A 22989-nucleotide genomic window follows, 5' to 3' on the forward strand; every position below is an offset into this window, starting at 1 on the left:
ATCCAAAATGATGCCTCCGACTTCTGCGTCAGTCACCCTTCTTGGAGTCAACCCAGTCCATGGTGTTGACAAAGCTAGTATAAATTATGCAAAAGGTTTCAAGTCTTTAATTTCTTTCAGAAATTAAAATTTCTTTCAGAAATTCTTTGATACTACTAGAAACATGACATTTAAAAAAAAAAAAAAAAAAGACCCATGTCTGGCTCCCCTGGCAGCAGCAACTTTGGTGGCAGGATCTCATATGTTGGGTAGCCAACAAGGACCCTGGTCAATGTTTGGAACTGACCTCACCTTCTGCATCCATTTTTATCAACTACAGAACTTTACTTCCTATGTGAAACGCAGGCTTCTCTCTCCCTCTCTGGAAACTGGACCAGCACATGCACTCTGGCTTCCTTCACCCCTAAAATTTCCATTGTCCCGGGTGATGCTTCCTTGAGGTTACCCTTTACTGCCTCACACCAGATCGACTGAACAGTTTATCTTTTTTCTTTTTTTATCCTGAATGAGTTTGGCATTTCAAGTGCCAATACAGGAATCGCTGACATAATTATTGCCTCCTCAACTTACCACAACCTGTCTCTGGAACTGACTCACAAAATAGAAACCACGGCTCAGACTGTTACAGAGTGACAGCAACAAGTTGATTATCTTGTGGATGCAGTTCGAAATTGTAGAGGTCTTGCCACACCAGCTGCAGCTCAGGAAAGAATCTGCCTTGTGCTAGGAGAAAAATGCTGTTTCTGGGTTAACAGATTAGGAAAAGTCCAGAACCATGTTAGAGATTTTACAAACCAGGCCTCTCACCATCAGAAACATGCTACTGAGAGCTAGTTCTCCTGGGATGCCACCTGGTTCCAATTCTCATGACATCCTATTTTTGGGGGGGATCCCTAGCTTTTGTCTTCCTTTCTCTCTTTTGTGAGCCTTCCTCACTGAATCTAGTAACCAGGTTTGTTTCCTATCACCTAGAAACTCTCAGACTTAAAATGGTCCTGCAACAGGAATATCGACCTATTTTCCCCATCTGGACAGCCATATCCCTACAAATTTCCTCTGCACACTGCAAATCCAACCTTCTGGGAGAACATGGAGGGAATCTTTTTCTGACAAAGAGCAAGAGAATGAGACACTGATGAATTCTTCATCTCATATTACCAGGAAGTAGTTACAAGAGACCCACAGTGCCCCTAGACTCAAATATTTTAGAGTCTCAATCTATTGAGGAGGGAATGTTAATCAGTTAGACATGAGCAGAAAAAGCCCCTGGGGGAGAAAAACCTCATGCTCCAAAGACAACCCAAAATATGTATGCTAAATTTGAGCAGAGAGGACAGGAAATACCTATGAAGAAAGAATACTCAGAAACACCCCTTAAGACACCCAGTAACTGCTCGTACTGTGATTAAACTGTCAGAATGTAGCTAGCTATATGCTGATAAAAAGGGGGGAAAGGGCAAAAGGAAACTTCCTAAGAGATATGCTGGCATAGTAAGTACAGATTTGAGTGCTATATGATTTTCCTAGGGTAGTGGTAATAAGCAATTCTGCCATTAAGACTCATTGATCACTGGAACTCACACATGTACATCAACTGACAGTAAGGAAGCATCTCATAGGCCTAGACAGAAACTTGGTGAGGATAAAAGAAGAGATTTACCAGGAAGCAGGAAACTCCATAAAGACACAGGCAGATACTTAAGACAGAGGTGGGAATTTTTTGAAAGTCTATGATAATAAAAACTGCAACATGTAAATCTCAAGGCTGTTTCCAGCTGGGCCAATCCACTCCTCCTTCAGTGTGTTATTTTCCTTTAATGAACTCCCTGCTTGCTTCATTAATTGTCTCTGGGCTGAATTGTTTCTCTCAAGAAAACAAGAAACAAGGACCTTATGTATGCTGAATTACATTAATGTAATTAATGAATGTTTGAATTCAATAGCTGCCATAATGTCCAAATTTTTTTTCAGAGAAGGTGACCAAGAACTTGGATAAAGTTAGATGACTGAAAATAAAAACTGTACCACATGAACTGCATCCTCTAAAACAAATCTCAAATACCTCAAGATTGCAATATTAATCTCAACAAAAAAAGATCATTGCAGATTTTGAATCTACACAGATCATTCTAATATTTTTCCAACACTTAACATTTACCCTCAAAAATAGAAGATTCAGCATGAAAAATAAGTTTTGCTAAGTCATAGAAAACTGTAAAATTCTTCATCTACCATTAAGTCTTACAAATTTTATTTTGAAGATTATGTTTTCAGAGATTTCAAAATTCTGATGTGTTTCTTCATAAGGTGCTTACAATATGCAACCCACTTATATTTATGCTTTAATATATATTAAGGTACGTTACATTTAACACACTTTGTATTCCAATCTCATACAATTTTTCTTCAACAGAAAAACAATGCTCACTTAATCATCTTACATATGAACAGTGAATTATTCTTACTTCAATTAAGTGATCTGAATGTTGCACTGATAAGCTATAATCTCAAACACCCCAGTTAAAAACAATTTATTACATTAAAAATTCCGAACATCTCATCAGAGCCTAGAAAGTCCAAGTGAAATTACATGGCATGAAGAGAACACTGGGAAACTGTAGCCATAACACAAAGACGACGAGTGAAGCATACATAGCTGGGGATAAACACATGAAGACATCAGAAAACTAAAAATAATTAGAAAATAAAAACAGGCCAGGCACAGAGGCTGATGCCTGTAATCCCAGTACTTTTGGAGGCCGAGGTGGGTAGATCACGAGGTCAAGAGATTGAGACCATCCTGGCCAACATGGTGAAACCCTGCCTCTGCTAAAACCACAAAAATTAGCTGGGCATGGTAGTGTGCACTTGTAGTCCCAGCTACTTGGGAGGCTGAGGCAGGAGAATCGCTTGAACCCGGGAGGTGGAGATTGCAGTGAGCCAAGATTGTCCCATTGCACTTCAGCCTGGCGACCAAGTGAGACTCCGTCTCAAAAAAATATATCTATCTATCTATCTATATGGAAAATGAAATGTTCCAATAAAATATAACTTTATATACATTGTGAAATTACATCTAAAAAGTATTTTCTGTGCACTAATTTTTTTTTAAAAAATCTTATAATTTCTGACCAGCTCACATACTTTATGAAGTTTTAAAAAAAAAAGAATCAGAAACAAGAAAAGTATACCTCTAGCATGAGCACCACATAAAAACAGGCACTTTTCATGGAGAGATTCTCAACAATGATCCATTAGAATTTACAGTAATTACGTAAAAATAAAATATAGATTTTAATTCAGCATGTTTTAGGTTTCTAGATTTCTAGTAAATTATCCACAGTATTAATAGAAACTTCTTTGTTCCAATATTGCTATTTTCTTTGGAAAATAGGTACAAACTCTCATGCAAACACAATTGCTTGCTTCATAATTTTCTTACACCCAAGGTTTATCTTTAGAGCACAACATTTATATATTTAACTCCATGTAAATTAAAACTAGAAGTCTGTATGTTTGCAGAACATGATGCATGTTCAAAGATAAATAGGAAACATTTTTGAAAACCATTCAGGACTCAGGAATGTATGAATAATTATATTCTGATATAACTATTACAATCATAAAATGACCTGTAGTAGAAAAAATTGTACGTTTGAAAATAATTGAAGTGTAAAATTAGCTTGTAGGTAATATAAAAGATAAATGCTGGAGAAACCCCATCTCTACTAAAAATACAAAATTAGCCAGGCATGGTGGCACATGCCTGTGATCCCAGCTACTCGGGAGGCTGATATAGGAGAATTGCTTGAACCTGGGAGGCGGAGATTGCAGTGAGCCAAGATTGCGCCATTGCACTCCGGCCTGGGCAACGAGAGTGAAACTTTGTCTCAAAAAAAAAAAAAAAAAAAAAAAAGCTTAAGACGATGAATAACTCATTTACTCTAATATCATTATTACATATTGTATGCCTGTATCAAAATAACCCATATACACCATAAATATATACTTACACTATGTAGCCACAAAAAAATTTTAAAAATTTAAATAAGAATAAAAATGCAACATGGGAACAATATTCATTTTACTTGCTGTTTAAAGCCATTGGAAAAAGAGACAGAAATGTCATTCAGCTATGTTATCAGATAGTACATTGTTAGCATCTCTTACCTACACCTTTCAGTGAGGTGGATAGGTGAAAGTTGCTGGCATAATACATCATTCAAGGCACAATAACTTCTACACATTAACAATTTTATTTAAAAAACTAAGGCCGGGTGCGATGGCTCATGATTGCAATCCCAGCACGTTGGGAAACTGAGGTGGGTGGATCACAAGGTCAAGAGCTCAAGACCAGCCTGGTGAATATGCTGAAACCCGATCTCTACTAAAAATACAAAAATTAGCGGGGCATGGTGTACACCTGTAATCCCAGCTACTCGGAAGGCTGAGGCAAGAGAATCACTTGAACCTGGGAGGTGGAGGTTGCAGTGAGCCAAGATCATGCCACTGCACTCCAACCTGGGCAATAAGTGAGACTCTGTCTCGAAAAAAAAATTAAGTTCACACATGATCTTAAAAGAGAATTTTAAAATTTACAGCATTTTATTAATTTATTACATAAATGTACAATTGGTAAAACAATTTACTACTAAAATTCAGATTGTTTCTCACTATAATGCAAAATGTTACTCTGAACACCTACCTCATGCATATCACTCTAAGTCAACCACAAAAAGCCTCACTGCTTAGATTTTCCTCAGGCATCTTTCATTTCTGTTCTTTCTCTTTCATTTTCATGTAAAAGTTCATGAATACTGCCCACCTAATGAAATTTCTAATATCTGATGCAGCAATAATTCATCACACGCTTTCACATAAATGAGAACGTTGAAATACTATAATTTTGGATTTGAATTATTTGTTTTTCAAAACAAATAATTTTTTGTTTTTATTTCAAAAAATCTATACTTTTTTTCAAGTAAAAAAATACTTTGAATGAAATGTCTTCAAAAATCTACTTCTTTTCAACTTACATACGCAGATTTTTTTTTTTTTTTTTTTTAGGTAAAGTCTTCCTCTGTTGCCTAGGCTGGAGTGCAGTGGTGTAATCTCAGCTCACTGCAAGCTCTGCCTCCTGGGTTCAAGTCATTCTCCTGCCTCAGCCTCCTAAGTAGCTGGGACTACACGTGCCCGCCACCACGCCCGGCTAATTTTTGTATTTGTAGTAGAGATGGGGTTTCACTGTGTTAGCCAGGATGGTCTCGGTCTCCTGACTCGTGAACCGCCTGCCTTGGCCTCCCAAAGTGCTGGGATTACAGGCGAGAGCCACCGCGCTCGGCCCATGAAGAAAGTTTCTAACAGGTTGAACTTTGGATTTTTTCACACTTAATATTCTGATTCCTTGTAAAGTGTTAGTTCCTTAGTTCTTTCTCCAGTAAATCCTCTGATGTTTAAATAGTCTTAATTTTAGCCTAAATATTTCTCCACATTTATTGCATCTACAAATTATCTTCTAATATAAACTCTCTGGTGTTTCTTAAGCTGCAGTTTTTGAGCAGATGTTTTTCTACATTTATAAGATTTCGCTCCAATATAAATTCTCTGATGTGAACAAAGTTTGAGCAACTGCTTCTGTGTCTTCCGCTAGTAAAAAAAAAAATGTAGGCTGGGCGCGGTGGCTCAAGTCTGTAATCCCAGCACTTTGGGAGGCCGAGACGGGCGGATCACGAGGTCAGGAGATCGAGACCATCCTGGCTAACACGTTGAAACCCCGTCTCTACTAAAAATACAAAAAACTAGCGGGGCGAGGTGGCGGGCGCCTGTAGTCCCAGCTACTCAGGAGGCTGAGGCAGGAGAATGGCGCAAACCCGGGAGGCGGAGCTTGCAGTGAGCTGAGATCCGGCCACTGCACTCCAGCCCGGGCTACAGAGCAAGACTCCGTCTCAAAAAAAAAAAAAAATGTACACAGTAAGATCCAACATACAAGTACAGGCACTACAACCCTCTTTATATTTGTATTGTCTGTCTTAAGAATACTCTTCTTCGCTTTAATGGCCTATATTTTCTAAAAGGCCTTTCAACAGAAATTATATTTATAACGCTTTTGTTAACTATAAATTCTGATGTCTGGTAAGATGTGAGTAGACATTAATGGCTTTTGTATTTTTATATTTGTACAATTACTCTCACGTGTAAATGCTATCACATGCAAAAAGATATGAACATTGGTAAAAAGTTCTGCCACGTTTTTTGTATTTCTAGTTTTCTTTAGTAGTAATTACACACAGTAAGATGTGATGAGAATTTGAAGTCTGCTGGGCACAGTGGCTCATGCTTGTAATCCCAGCACTTGGTGAGGCCAAGACAGGTGGATCACAAGGTCAGGAGATCGAGACCATCCTGGCTAACATGGTGGATCCTTGTCTCTACTAAAAATACAAAAAATTAGCCTAGTGTAGTGGCGGGCGCTTGTAGTCCCAGCTACTCAGGAGGCTGAGGCAGGAGAATGGCATGAACCCAGGAGGTGGAGCTTGCAGTGAGCTGAGATCATGACACTGCACTCCAGCCTGGGGGAAAGAGTGAGACTCCATCTCAAAAAAAAAAAAAAAAAAAAAAAAAAGCCAGGCACGGTGGCTCATGCCTGTAATCCCAGCACTTTGGGAGGCTGGGCAGGTGGATCACGAGGTCAGGAGATCGAGGCCATGCTGGCTACACAGTGAAACCCCATCTCTACTACAAATACAAAAAATTTGCCAGGCATGGTGGCGGGTGCCTGTAGTCCCACCTACTCGGGAGGCTGAGGCAGGAGAATGGCGTGAACCCGGGAGGCGGAGCTTGCAGTGAGCCGAGATTGCGCCAGGGCACTCCAGCCTGGGCAACAGAGTGAGACTCCATCTCAAAAAAAAAAAAAAAAAAAAAAAAAGAATTTGAAGTCTTTGCCACATTTTAAATTTTCATATGGCTTGTCACCAATGTCATTTATCTTATGTTTAGAACAGAGAGGTATGGTTAAAAGCTTTCCCACATTTTTCACATTTGTAGAGTTTCTCTCCATTATGAATTATCTTATGATTAGAAAGGATTGAGGAGCATTTAAAGACTGCCACATTTTTCATATTGGTAAGACATTCCTCCAGTATGAGTTCTCTTATGTTTAAGAATGCTGGAGTACAGCATAAAGGCTTTTCCACATCCTTTACATTTGTATGATTTTATCTCTAGTATTAATTCTCCTGTGTACATAAAGGTTTCCGGACTGTCTAAAGGCTTTGCCACATTCTTCACATGTGTAGGGTTTCTCTCCAGTATGAATCGTCCTATGTTTAATTAGGGTTGTGAAGCTATTAAAGGTTTTATGACATTCTAGATATTTATATGGTTTCTCGCCAGTATGAAATCTCTTATGTTTAGCAGAGTTTGATGATGACGTAATGACTTTGCCACATTCCTTACATTTGTAGGGGTTCTCTCCATTATGAATTTTATCATGTTTATTCATGGGTGAGGGCTGTTTATAGGCTTTCCCACATTCTTTGCATTTGTAGGGTTTGTCTCCCATATTAATTTTCTTATGTTCATTCAGGGTTGTGGACCATCCAAAAGCTTTGCCACATTCTTCGCATTTGTAGGGTTGCTCTCCAGCATGAATTTTCTTCTGTTGATTCAGGTATGAGGACTGTTTGAAGGTTTTCCCACATTCTTTACATTTGTAGGGTTTTACTCCAGTATGAATTCTCTTATTTTCATTCAGGATTGTGGACCATCCAAAAGCTTTGCCACATTCTTCACATTTGTAGAGTTTATTTCCAGTATAAATGTTCTTATGTTCATTCAGGTTTGTGGATCATTCAAAGGCTTTGCCACATTCTTCATATTTCTAGAGTTTCTCTCCAGTAAAAATTTTATTATGTTGATTAAGATATAAGGGCCGCTTAAAGGCTTTACCACATCCTTTACATTTGGGGGTTTTATCTCCAGTATGAATTATCTGACGTTTATTCAGGACTCTAGAACGTCTAAAGGCTTTGCCACACTCTTCGCATTTATAAAGTTTCTGTCCAGTATGAATTTTCTTATGTTTACTCAGGTATGTGGACCATCCAAAGGCTTTGCCACACTCTTCACATTTGTAAGGTTTATCTCCAGTATGAATTGTCTTATGTTTATTCAGGGCTCTGGAACATATAAAGGCTTTGCCACACTCTTCACATTTATAAGGTTTCTCTCCAGTATGAATTTTCTTATGTTTACTCAGGTATGCGGACCATCCAAAGGCTTTGCCACACTCTTCACATTTGTAAGGTTTCTCTCCAGTATGAATTATCTTATGTTTATTCAGGTCTGTGGACCATATAAAGGCTTTGCCACACTCTTCACATTTGTGGGGCTTCTCTCCAGTATGAATTCTCTTATGTTCATTCAGGGTAGTGAACCGACTAAAGGCTTTTCCACATTCTTCACATGGGTAGGGTTTCTCTCCAGTATGAATTCTGTTATGCTTATTAAGGGTTGCAGATTGTCTAAAGGCTTTGCCACACTGTTCACATTTGTAGGGCTTCTCTCCAGTATGAATTCTCTTATGTTCATTCAGAACTGAGGACCTACTAAAGGCTTTGCCACATTCTTCACATGTGTAGGGTTTCTCTCCAGTATGAATTCTCTTATGTTTAGTAAGGGTTGTGGACCTATTAAAGGCTTTGCCACATTCCTGACATTTGTAGAGTTTCTCTCTGGTATGAATTTTCTTATGTTTGGCAACGTTTGAGGATGAGGTAATGATTTTGCCACATTCTTCACATGTGAAGGGTTTCTCTTCAGCATGAATTCTCTTATGCTTAGTAAGGGTTGAGGACCTATTAAAGGCTTTGCCACATTCTTCATATTTGAAAGATTTCTCTTCAGTGTGAACTTTACATTTAGCAAAGTTTGAGAATGTGGTAAAGATGTTGCCACATTGTTCACATATGAAGGGTTTCTCTCCAGTATGAATTACCTTATATTCATTAAAGACTAAATACCATTTAAAGTCTTTGCCACATTCTTCACATGTGTAGGGTTTCTCTCCAGCATGAATTCCTTTATGCTGAGTTAGGTCTGAGAACTTCTGAGATGACTTGCCACATTCTTTAAAGTGTTTCTCTCCAGTATGTCTTGTCTTATGTTGGTTTGAATTTGAAAATTTACTAAACACTATGACATGTGCATTACACTGAAATATTTTGCCCTGGGTAGTTGACAAGCATTGACTAAATTCATTATAACCTGCTTTCTGTACCTTCTTTTTACAGCCTTTTCTTAATTGTAAATTCTCATGTCCACATTTCTCATATCTTCTCAATATAAGTTTGTGGAATGAATCTTCTATCTCCTGCACTGGCAAAAAGTCTTGGGTGAAATGAGAACACATAGCTGAAAGAAATAAAAAAAACTATCCTGCTTACTAGATTCATATGAATATACTTTAAAAATCTAATATGTAAACTTATACAAAGTACATTAGTAAGATGACATAACAAAATACCACAGGCCATAATTTCTTCACAGACATACACATGTAACAAACATATACTGATCAAAATGCCTTTTAGTGAAATCTACAAATGAGTTACATGCAATGCCTCAGGTAAGCACAATGCGAAGAGCCACATAGAACAGGAAGGAAGGTTTGTTACATTTAGCAACCACAGTTCTTCCTCCTCCCCAATATAGCACTGTGCCATTAGAAGTAAACTGTCAATTCCTGTCTTCTTACTTAGAAGAAAAATACACGTATCCTTACTTCTGGCTTTTGGGGATCTTTCAAAAACTGGTTTCTGCCTCCAATAACAAAAGAGTGCTGAAAGAAATGGTGATATACTTTGGAAGGAAAGCTTGGGTCTGCTAAGACCAAATGTACATGTTTCAAGAGTAGACTGAAGTGCTAAATACAGACAACAGAGCAAGTGATTAAAGACTCTTAAGAGGAAACATGAACAAACCCTTTTAACTAAAAAATAAACACAAAATTCTAGACAAGACACATCCTTCCAACATGTATGAGAGGTTCCCATAATCTGTATCAAAGACAACTGGCTTCAGACTATGTCAGGACAAAGCAACATTATAAAGGTTGTGATAGGTTTTTGTTAATGTTCAAATAACAAGCAAATATTATAATGTATACAAAATATTAGAACATGGTCTAATTAAACAATTTAAAATTTTTCAGAAAACAACATAAAAACAAAGATGTACAAATTTTTAAAATGTAACCTGAATAATGCTGAATAAGCTAAATGGAAACATACAACAAAATGTAATCAGAAAAATGAGAACATCAATGTAAACGTTAAAAACACAAAAAACAAATCATGAAGGTGAAAAATGCAAAATAAAGACTGAGAAATTTTCAAGTTAAAAAAAAGCATGTAGAAAAGGAAGAAGCTCAACAAACTTCAACTAGGTTACACACAGATTTACAGCAAAGCACATACATAAGCAAAGTTTCAAAAATCAAACTCAAAACGGGCATCTTAGGAGCTGCAAAATAAAAGTGATGTGTCATTTATAACTGTGGTCTTCATATAACCAGCAAAACTGTCCTAAAAATGAAGAATAAAGACCTTTCAAGATAACCAAATGCTGAAAAAGTACATTAGCATAACATGTCTTACCAAAACAATGCTCAAGGAAGTATCTTCCCGTGAAAATAACATAATGCAAGAAAACCAAACATAATCATATGAAAATACATAACTTTCTGAAAAAGATACGCACATACACAAAGTTCTGTACCACTATCATATTACAGAAAACATTGTCATCTCTAAAATTGTAAAGCCGAAAGCATAAAAATGATCAAACTGTTCATCATAATCTGTTAATAATATACAACAACAATATGATTACTGACATCAATAATGAAGTTGAGGGCAGATATAATGAAGAAGAATTTTCAAATTCAACTTAAGTTTTTACCAGTTTAAAATACATTATTTTAACTTAAAGAAATTTTATGTAATTCTCAATATACCAGAAAAAAAGTATCTGTATAGATACACCAAAAAATAAGAAGTAAAGGTGTATCAATACAAAAATAAAAAAGACACTAAGGAAGACAGAAAAAGAAAATAACGGACAAAAATAAAATAATCCAGTAAAACAATAAGACGAGTAAGTCTATTTCAGCAAATTATTCAAATATTTATGAAATAAAGTTTCCATTCAAAATACATACACCAAATAAGGGGATTGATTGCCAAAATTAAAACACAAGATCCAACTTGCTTTTCCACCGGAGTCACTTGAGATGTAATGATTTTAAAAAGACTGAAAAAGGCAAAATGAAAAGATATTTCATGCAAATAACCAAATAAGAGGTCCAAATTATGTAATACAAAGTACATCTTAAGTCAAAACTGTCCTATTTCATAAAATATACTTTAAAAAGTCCTAAGAAAGAAGGACATTAAACAATAATAAAATAATAAAAAGGTTCATTGACTGGGAACTAACGACAAATATGTGTACACATGTTAATATGTGTGTGTGTCTCTCCCACACTGAGTTCCAAATATACAAAGTCAATACTGACAGAATTAAAGCAAGACAAAGAAAGCAATATAATTATAGTAGGATATTTAAATACCCCAGTTTCTGTAAGGAATAATGGAATGAGATAAAATATTCATAAGGAAACAGGAGACTTGAAAGCAGTATCAAACAATTATGCCTAACAGAACTGTAGAGAACACGGCTCAGCAACAACTAAATACACACCCTTCCGAATAGCTCATAGAATATTCTCCTTGATAGACTGCATGTCAGGGCACAAAAAATTGAAATTTTACAGATTATTTTTAATGACCAAACTGGAATGAGAGTAGAAATAAAGAAAAGTAAACAATTTACATATTTATAGAATTTAAACAACACACACTTAAGCATGCTCTTGTTCAAAGTTTGAAATAATGAGGTCGCCAGGCACGGTGGCTCAAGCCTATAATCCCAGCACTTTGGGAGGTCAAGACAGGCGGATCACAAGGTCAGGCGATCGAGACCATCCTGGCTAAGGCGGAGAAACCCCATCTCTACTGAAAAAATACAAAAAACTAGCTGGGCGAGGTGGCGGGCACCTATAGTCCCAGCTACTAGGGAGGCTGAGGCAGGAGAATGGCGTAAACCCAGGAGGCGGAGCTTGCAGTGAGCTGAGATCCGGCCACTGCACTCCAGCCTGGGCGACAGAGCGAGACTCCGTCTCAAAAAAAAAAAAAAAAAAAAAAAAAAGAAATAATGAGGTCTAGACTGCTCAATATAATCTACATATTAAATGCAATCCCTGGCAAATTTGTAATTAAATTCTTATAGTAATAGAAACGGCAACCCCCACATTATATGGAATTAAGAAACAGTGAAGTACCCAACAATCTTCAAAAACAGAAGCAATCTCAGAGGCTTCACAGCTCCTGATTTCAAAACACATGCAAATCTAAAGAATTAAAACAATTTAGGATGGGTATAAAGCTGAACAGCTAGATCAACTAAATAAAATCTGGCAAAAAATATGAACTCTCACACATGGTCACATGAAGAGTAATTTAGACACTCATAATTATTGCAGTATTGTTCCTGAAAGCAAATAAAAGCAATGCAGATTTCTCACTAAATTGATAAATATAATTTCAATTATTAAAATAATATTACTCAGTTTGTAAAAAGCAAAAAATATTCAAACAAGTACAATAAAGATAAATCTTGATGACATTATATAATAAAAAGTCACGAAGAGACAAATTGAATCAACTTACATGAGATATCTAAAGCAGTTGGACTTTAAAAATAAAAATAGAATTGTTTGTATAAAGGGCAAGAAAATAGAAAAAGTACATAGTTAAGATATACTGAGTGTTAGCTTTGCAAGATAAACATTCTAAAAATATAGTGCATAAAACTGTTAATAAAATGTGACTAAGATGAATATTTAAAAATATATAAAATTTTAAATGTTATACATTTTTGAAAACAAAAACATCTAAAAGAGATAGAGGTATGAGTTTTGGAAATTATCTTCAAATCACAAAAGTGTTTCTCACACACACACAAATATAGATTTACAAATAAATAGAGGGTAAAATTAGGAGAATTTCAATGACTACTCACATAAGCAGGGTAAAACCACCATTGTTACACACAAACAAAATAAGTATACAACTTAAAAACAATATAGACATACACCTGGTACCACATCACTGTATCCAAAATATTCCAAAAATATTCAAGGCAGGACTTCAAATACATATTTACACATGCATGGTAATTATTATTTATAGAAGACAATTCCTGGAAGCAACACAAATGTCCCTTTAGAGATCAATATCAGTTTTAAATGTGACATATACATACAATATTTATTTTAAAACAGATATTCTGACACATCTTTGTGGAGGAAAAGTTAAATATTAAATTTGAACTCAACTGAACATGACATAAACAATGGTCACCAAATCCCAGAATGGGTTATGTGAGCCCCTTGAGATGTTCAGCTAGCACTGTTTCAAAGAAATTTCTACTTCAATCTATTCCTTTGTGTTAGTTATTGAAAAACAACAGACATCACAAAAACAAATTGACCTTTTTGTGTTCCTTGAGTCCAGTCATAAAGGGCCCTGACTGGGCCTCGTGCCAAACAACTCATTACAAAAAGAGCTAGGGTCCCAGACCACACTGAAGCAAATGAGACCTCTCTCCATCTGTGCACGGATGGGTGGCAAACTCTGGAGCCCAAGCTGTTGCTTCCTGGTCTGGTGGTGAATCTTCCATAGTCTGAGTATGGTGCCTGACTCTGGAGCCCAGGCTATTGCTTCCTGGTCTAGTGGTGAATCCTCCATAGTCTGGTGAATGTAAATATATGTATCTCCTTTTTCTTCTCCCCTTCCCATTGCAATTTGTTTATTATATCATTTGCTTATATATCTTCATTGCCATTTACATGGGATAAAGGCTGTTTACCCTTAAAGGTACTGTGTGTGTGTGTGTCTTTTCTTCTCCCCTCATGCATTTCCCACGCAGGACAATCTTACAAAAACAAAGCCTAAGAACATTATCTGAAGTAAAATGAGATAGTGAAAAAAAACAGACATGGGGGCCTGGCACAGAGGCTCACACCTGTAATCCCAGCATTTTGGGAGGCCGAGGAGGGTGGATCACGAGGTCAGAAGATCGAGACCATCCTGGCTAACATGGTGAAACCTTGTCTCTACTAAAGATACAAAAAAAAAAAAAATTAGCAGGGCATGGTGGCAGGTGCCTGTAGTCCCAGCTACTAGGGAGGCTGAGGCAGGAGAATGGCATGAACCCAGGAGGCGGAGCTTTCAGTGAGCCGAGATCACCCCACTGCACTCAAGCCTGGGCAACACAGCGAGATTCCATCTCAAAAAACAAAAAACAACATTATATAATTACACCAATAAGAATATAAAAATCAGTCAAAATTATAGAAATAGTAAAATGGTGTTCATCAGGAGCTGAAGAGGAAAAAATGGCAGTTTATTGTCTATAGGGTATTAAACTTTACTTTGATAAAATTAATCTAGAGATCCATTTCAAAATAATGTAAATGTACTTAACTCCACTAGACTGTACACTTGAAAACCTTTAAGCAATGTTATGTTTTTAATCACAACTAAATATTTATATCTACCTAAAAAGGTTTTATTTTTGAAAAATCACCTTCAAATAAAAAGTGTTTCTCTCACAGAATAACATATAATCAAACAATAAATAGGTGGTAATTTTTTTACTGTTTCCTTGACTACTCACCTATAAAAGAAAACAGTGATGACCACCAAAAAAAAAATTTATAAACCAGGTAGAAGCATTATTTACACAGGCAAACACCACATAGATAACTTTTATAGGCTATAGAAATGTCTGAATTATACATATATTTTAAATTGCTCCAAGCGAAACCCAATGATTTTTATTTGAATTAACCACCACATGGTCATAAAAGGTACAGAGTTGAAAATTACTATAGAAATTTGAAGATTAAAAACAAAAAAAGGAAATAATTGAGGAGAACCTACATGAAAAAAGAAAGACTCCCCAGTAAAATAGTTTGAATAAAAAATTCTGACCTATAAAATACAGAATATAATATAGATGTAGCATAAAAACAATCCTTTAAACAACTACAGTTTTCAACTGTGACTATGTACTTATGAAGATCCAGCATTTTGAATCTTTGACATGCAATGTACAGCAGTTTAAAAAAAAAAAAATGGATGGTCGCAGTGGCTCACACCTGTAATCCCAGCACTTTGGAAGGCTGAGGCAGGTGGATCATGAGGTCAGGAGTTAAAGACCAGCCTGACCATCTCTAGTAAAAATACAAAACAAAAAAATTAGTCGGTGTGGTAGCGCATGCCTGTAATCCCATCTACTCGGGAGGCTGAGGCAGGAGAATTGTTTGAACTCAGGAGGCAGAGGTTGCAGTGAGCTAAGATGGCGCCATTGTACTCCAGCCTGGGCAACAATAGTAAAAAATCCTGCCAAAAGAAAAAAGAAAAAAAGCAGCAGCAGTTATGTCCTGAAAAAGGAAATTTATAGGAGCTTTGGAATCCATGTCAAGGGCTGTATTGAAAAGGCATGCCCTTGCTTGAGTGGCATGCTTGCCCATCACGGTCCCAGCTACAGAAAAAATATGTCCAATTTTCATTGTAGACTTAGCTGTAGACCATTTGGTTTTGTTCCTGCCCCTAGCACCATCTGTGAAGACACCTAGGAGAATTTATAATGTCCTATGCCTCAGGTGAAAGGCCTTTAGAAGCTGGTTTTATCTGTGATCTGTGAATTAGCCCCAAATCCACCCTTTGCACATGTCAGTCATGGTGTGGAAGAAATCCTGCCCAGACACTCACAGACAGAAACATCCATTTGTGCCCCTGGATGTAGGCTTGCCAATAATTATTTGACAGTGGATCTTCACGTGGCACTATAACCTGGCTCCAAGTCCATGCAACCAAGTCCAGAAGAAGTTTTTCCTAACCTGGGACCTGCCAAAAAGCACATGTATATGTGCTCCTTTAGGCATGCTGGCTGACTTCATTCCCACTGTGAATTGTGAAGCAGTCCTATAACCAAGCTCTGGTGTCTGTCATCTAGAGTCTGGAAGAAGTCCTACCCACCTAGAAATCCAGAGGGAGAAATGCCATGAACCCAGAAACAGACCTGAAGACTTTGGTCTCAGTTATGTATCCTGAAGCAGCCCTATGAATCAGTTTCCCACCCTCTCAGATGTGGTCAAGGGTCAGTAATGCTCATCTAGGAACCTGTCCATCGGCTCAGAGCATTTCCAAACACCTCGCAAGGGCGACACAGCAGGAACCACACCTGCTCACATTGATTGTATCAGCACCTTAATCTGCAGATATAACTGGAGGGATTTTTCCCTCAGTGCCAGTCATATTGATCAACATCTTGAAGAAAGTTCAGTCTACTCAAAAAACAGAATCCAGAACTGTCTGATGCCCTGATGACAGGTGTGCAAGCAGGAATTTCACTGCAAACCCAGTAGTAGTTATGTGACTGGATTCCAAAGCACTTTATTGCAATCTCAGTGGAAATCTCATCAGCCCAGAAATCCAATAAGAGAAGATATTTACCTCCTCAAACTAGTCTATAATGACTGAAACAGGTATTTACTCCTTCAGATGCAAGAACATCAAAACAAGGCTTCACAAATTATGAAGGATCAGGCAAACATAACAGCATGAAAGGAAACTAAAAATGCTCCAGGAACCACTAACAATAAAACACAGAACTAAAAAATGGCCAGCAGAGAATTTAAAATAATTTTCTTTAAAAATCTCGATAAGATGCAAAAGTACACAGATTACTAAATTTTTTGCAACAACGCATGGAGAAAACCAATTATAATAAAGAAAACCATTAAAAAATAACCAAGAAGATATGCTGGAGCTGCACTACACAATAGTAGAACTAAAATATTTAACAGAAAGCTTTAACAGGAGACTCGGTTATACAGGGGGAAAAAATCAGCAAACTTAAAAGTCATTTGAAAGTTCCTGTGGCCGGGCGCGGTGGCTCAAGCCTGTAATCCCAGCACTTTGGGAGGCCGAGACGGGCGGATCACGAGGTCAGGAGATAGAGACCATCCTGGCTAACACGGTGAAACCCCGTCTCTACTAAAAAATACAAAAACCTAGCCGGGCGAGGTGGCGGGCGCCTGTAGCCCCAGCTACTCGGGAGGCTGAGGCAGGAGAATGGCGTAAACCCGGGAGGCGGAGCTTGTAGTGAGCCGAGATCTGGCCACTGCACTCCAGCCTGGGCGACAGAGCGAGACTCCGTCTCAAAAAAAAAAAAAAAAGAAAGAAAGTTCCTAATTAGAAAAAAAACACACACACAAAGTGAATAAAGCATAGAGCTTCAATAATTTGTTAATGATATATAATATAAAAAGATGTAAAGTGTGACATAAACAGTGTGTTAAAGGTAGTAAACTGTTTACTATTTTTATACCTAGAAGTTAACTTTTGCTTGAGGCCAGGAGTTCAAAACCAGCCTGGTCAATATAGCAGGACCCTGTCTCTAAAATAAATACCTGAATAAAATAAAATAAAATAAAGATTTCAGAAAGCTATTTATTCTTTTTGAAAAAATAAGTATTTGGGCCTGATAATGCATGCCTGTAAACCTAGCACTTTGGGAAGCCAAGGCAGGTAGATTTCTTGAGCCCAGAAATTCAAGACCAACCTGAGCAACATGGCAAAACCCTGTCTCTACAAAAAATACCAAAAAGATTAGCTGGACATGGTGGCATGTGCTTGTAATCCCAGCTACTTGGGAGGCTGAGATGGGAAAATGGTTTGATATTGGGGAGTTTGAGGCTGCACTGAGCTGTGACTCCACCGCTGCACAACATCCTGAGAAGCAAAGTAAGATCCTATGTGGGTAAAGAAGAAGTTAGATTGTTACCTTAAGCTAGACTTTTTAAACTATGAGATATTTTATGTCTCTTGGAAATTATGAAAAAAAAAAAATGTTGAAGATACACACACAAAAGAAACCAAAGCATATAACAAGAAAAACGAAACAAACTCAATACCATACAAGGAAGGTTAGCATGAAAGAACTGAAAAACAGAAACTACTAAATGGTCAGAAAACAATGAACAAAATGATAGTAATAAGTTCTTATCAATCAGTAATTCCTTTAAATATAAAAAAATTTAGTTATCCAATAAAATCACACTGCTATGGTTTGAGTTTCCCCTCCAAAATTCATGTTAAAATGTAACTGCCATTGTGAGAAAATTAATAAGTGAGGCCTTTAAGAAGTTATAAGGTCATGAGAGGATCAGTATCATTATTCCACGAGTGGGTTAGTCATCATGAGTGGGTCTATCATAAAAGTGAGCTCTGGTGTACACCTTCCATCAGAATCAACACTTTGGTCATGTTGTGATGTGGAAATATGATTGTCATCAGATGGGAATGATATGCTCTTGGACTTCTCAGCATCCGAGATTGTGAGGTAAGTAAACTTCTATTCTTTATAAATTACCAATTGTAGGATATTCTGTTATTAATGCAAAAAATAAACTAAAACACTCATGAAATGTCTGAATAGATTTAAAAAATCAACAACATGCTGCGCACAAGCGACTTACTTTAGATGTAAGGAAATACATAGGTTAGTGGTTCAAGGATGAAAAAAAATTCCATGCCAGTAATAACTAAAACAGTGTAGGAAAGGCTATATTTACATCAGACAAAATAGACTTCTAAAAACAACTGCCACAAAAAAAACTTCATGATATAGTCATAAGAGGCTAATCTGTCAGAAGAATGTAACAATTAAAAATATATATGTACCCAATATTGAAGCACATAAATATATAAACATATATTAAAAGAACTGGAGAAACAGAAAAACATAGTATGAGGGGACTATATTGCCCTACTTAATACATCATTCAGACAGAAAGTTAGTAAGAAAACAATTACTTGCATAGCACTATAAAACAACTGTACCAAAAAGACATATATAGAACATTTCATCCAAAAGAATAATTTATATTCTTCTCAAACACACATGGAACATTCTCTAGGATACATCCTAAATCTGGCCCACAACAAAGACATACAAGTCTTTTTATTTTTTCAGAGACTGAAATCATATCAAGTTATTTGTGTTTTTTTAGTTTTTTTGAGACAGAGTCTTGCTCTGTTGCCCAGGCTGGAGTGCAGTGGCATGATCTCGACTCACTGCAAGCTCCACCTCCCAGGTTCATGCCATTCTCCTGCCTTAGCCTCCTGAGTAGCTGGGACTACAGGCACCCGCCACCACACCCGGCTAATTTTTTGGTATTTTTAGTAGAGACAGGGTTTCACCTTGTTAGCCAGGCTGGTCTTGATCTCCTAACCTCGTGATCCACCCATCTCAGCCTCCTAAAGTGCTGGGATTACAGGTGTGAGCCACCAAGCCCAGCTTGAAATTATATCAAGTTTTTAAAACTACAGTTTTATAAATGAGAAACCAATAGGAGAGTGAACATTGAAAATCTTACAAATATGTATATATTAGACAACATGTTTCTGAACAACCAATGGGTCAAAGAAGAAAAAGAAAAGAAAAATCAAAAAGTATCTTGAAACAAATGAAAATAGAAACAGGACATATCAAAAGAATGTAAAAACAGCAATTCTAAGAAAGAATTTTATAGTAATATATTTTTATATGAAACAAGATCTCAAACACTGTAACTTTAATTCTTAAATAACTTGAAAAAGAATAATCTCAATGTCAGGATAATAAAGAAAATAATAAAAAATAGAATAGAAACAAATTAGAGACATAGAAGACAACAAAGGCTGGGCACAGTGGCTCATGCCTGTAATCCCAGCTCTTTGGGAGGCTGAGGTGGGCGGATCACAAGATCAGGCAATTGAGACCTGCCTGGCCAACAGGGTGAAACCTTGTCTCTACTAAAAATACAAAAATTCACCGGGCGTTGTGGTGGGCACCTGTAATCCCAGCTACTCAGGAGGCTGAGCCAGAAGAATCGCTTGAACCCAGGAGGCAGAGGTTGTGGTGAGCCAAGATCGTACCACTGCACTCCAGCCTGGGTCACAGAGTGAGACTCTGTCTCAAAAAAAAAAAAAAAAAAAAAAAAAAAGAAGAAGAAGAAGAAACAAACAAAAAACATCAAAAAAGATAAAAGGCAGAGAAATAATTTACATATAAAAGTTTTATAAGTCAAATATTTTAAGAAAAGGAAGGAGTAAATACGTTTCCTTTTTTCCAGCTGGAGGATTAAGTCTGTTTTTCTGTTTTACATTTATATTTGCAATAACCACATCCAACAATTTTGCCTTGAACTCACGGACATCTGATTTCCAACAGGGCCTGGATTTAGGCACCTGCAGGGTGACCTGGGGCATACTGTGTTCACAGGAAAGAGTGTTTGTGAGGGAAAAAATGCAGAATAAGAAAAGATGTTATCAAGAACCCATGAGTGAGGGTCAGTGCACAGTTGGAGAAAGGACTGGTTACTGCTATAGATACTGGACCCGGCAGGGCAGCTCTGACTTATAAATGTGTGCGTGCAGGGAGATAAGATGGTCAGGTGATCCAGAAGCCTAGGCTACTGGAGGAAACAGGTTACTGGTGCAGATTCAAGATCTGAGAGGCAGAAAGAACCCGAGTCTTCTGGGCACTTACTTATGTTTCCTATTATTGGAAAACTCTAGAAGCAGAGGTGCTCTCAGCACAATTTCTGAGAATGAAGCTTTGTCATGAGAGAAGTGTGGCCACATCATTGCCTAGCGTGCATGTGTGTAAATGTGCAGAAATCACTTTATAGCAAAAGGGGTGAGAACTCTTTCCCTTTGAGTCCTCAGTCCCCTCTCACCCCTGGAGGATACCTAGAATCACAAGACGATTCACAGTGTGACAGCTTCTGTGCAAAATTTTAAACTCTCCATTCTCCAACAGACCCACAGTCTCCCTCCAACTAAGGCTGCTGTGATATCTTTATGTATTTTTGAGACAATGTCTCACTTTGTCACCCAGGATAGAGTACAGTGGCACAATCTCAGCTCATGCCAGACTTGACTTCCCAGGGTTCAGGCGATCCTCCTGCCTCAGCCTCCAAGTAGCTGGAACTACAGGTGCATGCCACCATGCCCGGCTAATGTTTTTCTATTTTTTGGTAGAGATGGGATTTCACCATATTGCTTAGGCATGGTGCAACCAGGAGGAACTCCCAATTCTATGCTTCTTCCTCTGTGTGAAGATGAGTTTTGTCTCCCCTGACAAAGACTGCTGAAGGTGGTATACTTTAAATTACAAAGAAGCAATCCTAAAATTGTAACAGAATTAAAGAGACCAGAAGTGCTCAACAATTGTCAAAAAGAGACACATCAGAAGCATCATACATCATGACTTTAAAAACTTATTATGAAGCTATAGTTAATGAAATAGTTTAGAACTAGATTCAAAAAAGACAATGCCAGTGAACAGAATAGAGCATGTAAATAATCCCTTTCGTGTACTATCAAAGGAAGAGTAACTTACACATCCATATTCGTTGTAGTATTATCTACAAAAGTGAAAAAAAACTTTTCTTAATAAATGAATATACAAATAATATGAATATACAAATAATATGAATATATTCAAAATGAATATACAATTTTGAATATACAAATAATTATTATTCAGCTTCTTAAAAGCAGAAGTTTTTCTATATCCACAATAAGGATACATTTTTAAGACTTTATTTATGTGGAGGAAGCCAGGAACAAGAAGACAAGTACTATGTAATTCCACTTATGTAAGATATCTAAAGTAGTTAAACGCTTAGAAACAGACTAAACTGTGACAGGGGTTAAGTGGAGAAGAAAATGAGTAGTTGTTTAATGGACAACCTGCTAGAATGCAAAACAACTTTTTTTTTAACTTTATTTTAGGATGGGGGTACATGTGCAGGTTTGTTATACAGGTAAACTTGGGTCATGAAGGTTTGTTGTACAGATTATTTGTCATCAAGGTATTAAGCCTGGTATGCATTAAAGATTGAATTATACAATACATCCTTTCAGACCACATGGAATAAAACTAGAAATCGGCAGGGCTCGGTGGCTCACGCCTGTAATCCCAGCACTTTGGGAGGCCAAGGCAGGTGAATCACCAGGTCAGGAGATCAAGACCATCCCGGCTAACACGGTGAAACCCTGCTTCTACTAAAAATACAAAAAAAATTAGCCAGGTGTGGTGGCAGATGCCTGTAGTCCCAGCTACTCCCAGCCAAGATGCTGCCACTGCACTCCAGCCTGGGCGACAGAGCAAGACTCTGTCTCAAAACAAAGCAAAACAAAAACTAGAAATCAAAAGCAGAAGCAAAATTGCCAAATCCAAAAATATATGAAACTTAACTTTTTTTTTTTTTTTTTTTTGAGATGGACTTTTGCTCTTGTTGCCCAGGCTGGAATGCAATGGAGTGATCTTGGCTCACTGCAACCTCCACCCCGCAGGTTGAGGTGATTCTCCTGCCTCAGCCTCCTGAGTGGCTGGGATTAGAGGCGTGTGCCAACACGTCCAGCTAATTTTTGTATTTGTAGTAGAGACGGGGTTTCGCCATGTTGGCCGGGGTAGTCTCGAACTCCTGACCTCTGGTGATCCACCCGCCTCAGCCTCCCAAAGTGCTAGGATTACAGGTGTGAGCCACCATGCCTGGCCAACACACTCTTGAACATACTCTTCTTTATGTCAGGAGATTTAATATTGTTAAATGACAACACTACCCAGTGATATTCAAATTCAATGTAATCCTGATGAAAACACAAATACTTTTTGAAAACTATATATATATATATTTTTTAAGACAGAGTCTCCCTCTGTCACCCCAGGCTGGAGTGCAGTGGTGAAATCTTGGCTCACTGCAAGTTCACGCCATTCTCCTGCCTCAGCCTCCTGAGTAGCTGG

General features: G+C 37.4%; 1 protein-coding gene and 1 long non-coding RNA gene across 2 annotated transcripts in view; both read right to left on the bottom strand.

Moving 5' to 3' along the window:
* The window catches only part of LOC144341060 (uncharacterized), a 558577-nt gene that overhangs the window by 164451 nt on the left and 371137 nt on the right, over positions 1 to 22989 (bottom strand). The window lies entirely within an intron of this gene.
* ZNF732 (zinc finger protein 732) overlaps positions 6938 to 22989 on the bottom strand; it is a 32039-nt gene continuing 15987 nt past the window's right edge. The window contains 2 exon segments of the mRNA XM_002802323.4: positions 6938 to 7215; positions 7217 to 9411. Coding sequence (XP_002802369.4) covers positions 7096 to 7215; positions 7217 to 9411 — 2315 coding nt within the window. The 3' untranslated portion in view covers positions 6938 to 7095.

This window comes from Macaca mulatta, chromosome 5 (assembly GCF_049350105.2).
Source record: "Macaca mulatta isolate MMU2019108-1 chromosome 5, T2T-MMU8v2.0, whole genome shotgun sequence".
Classification (NCBI taxonomy): domain Eukaryota; kingdom Metazoa; phylum Chordata; class Mammalia; order Primates; family Cercopithecidae; genus Macaca; species Macaca mulatta.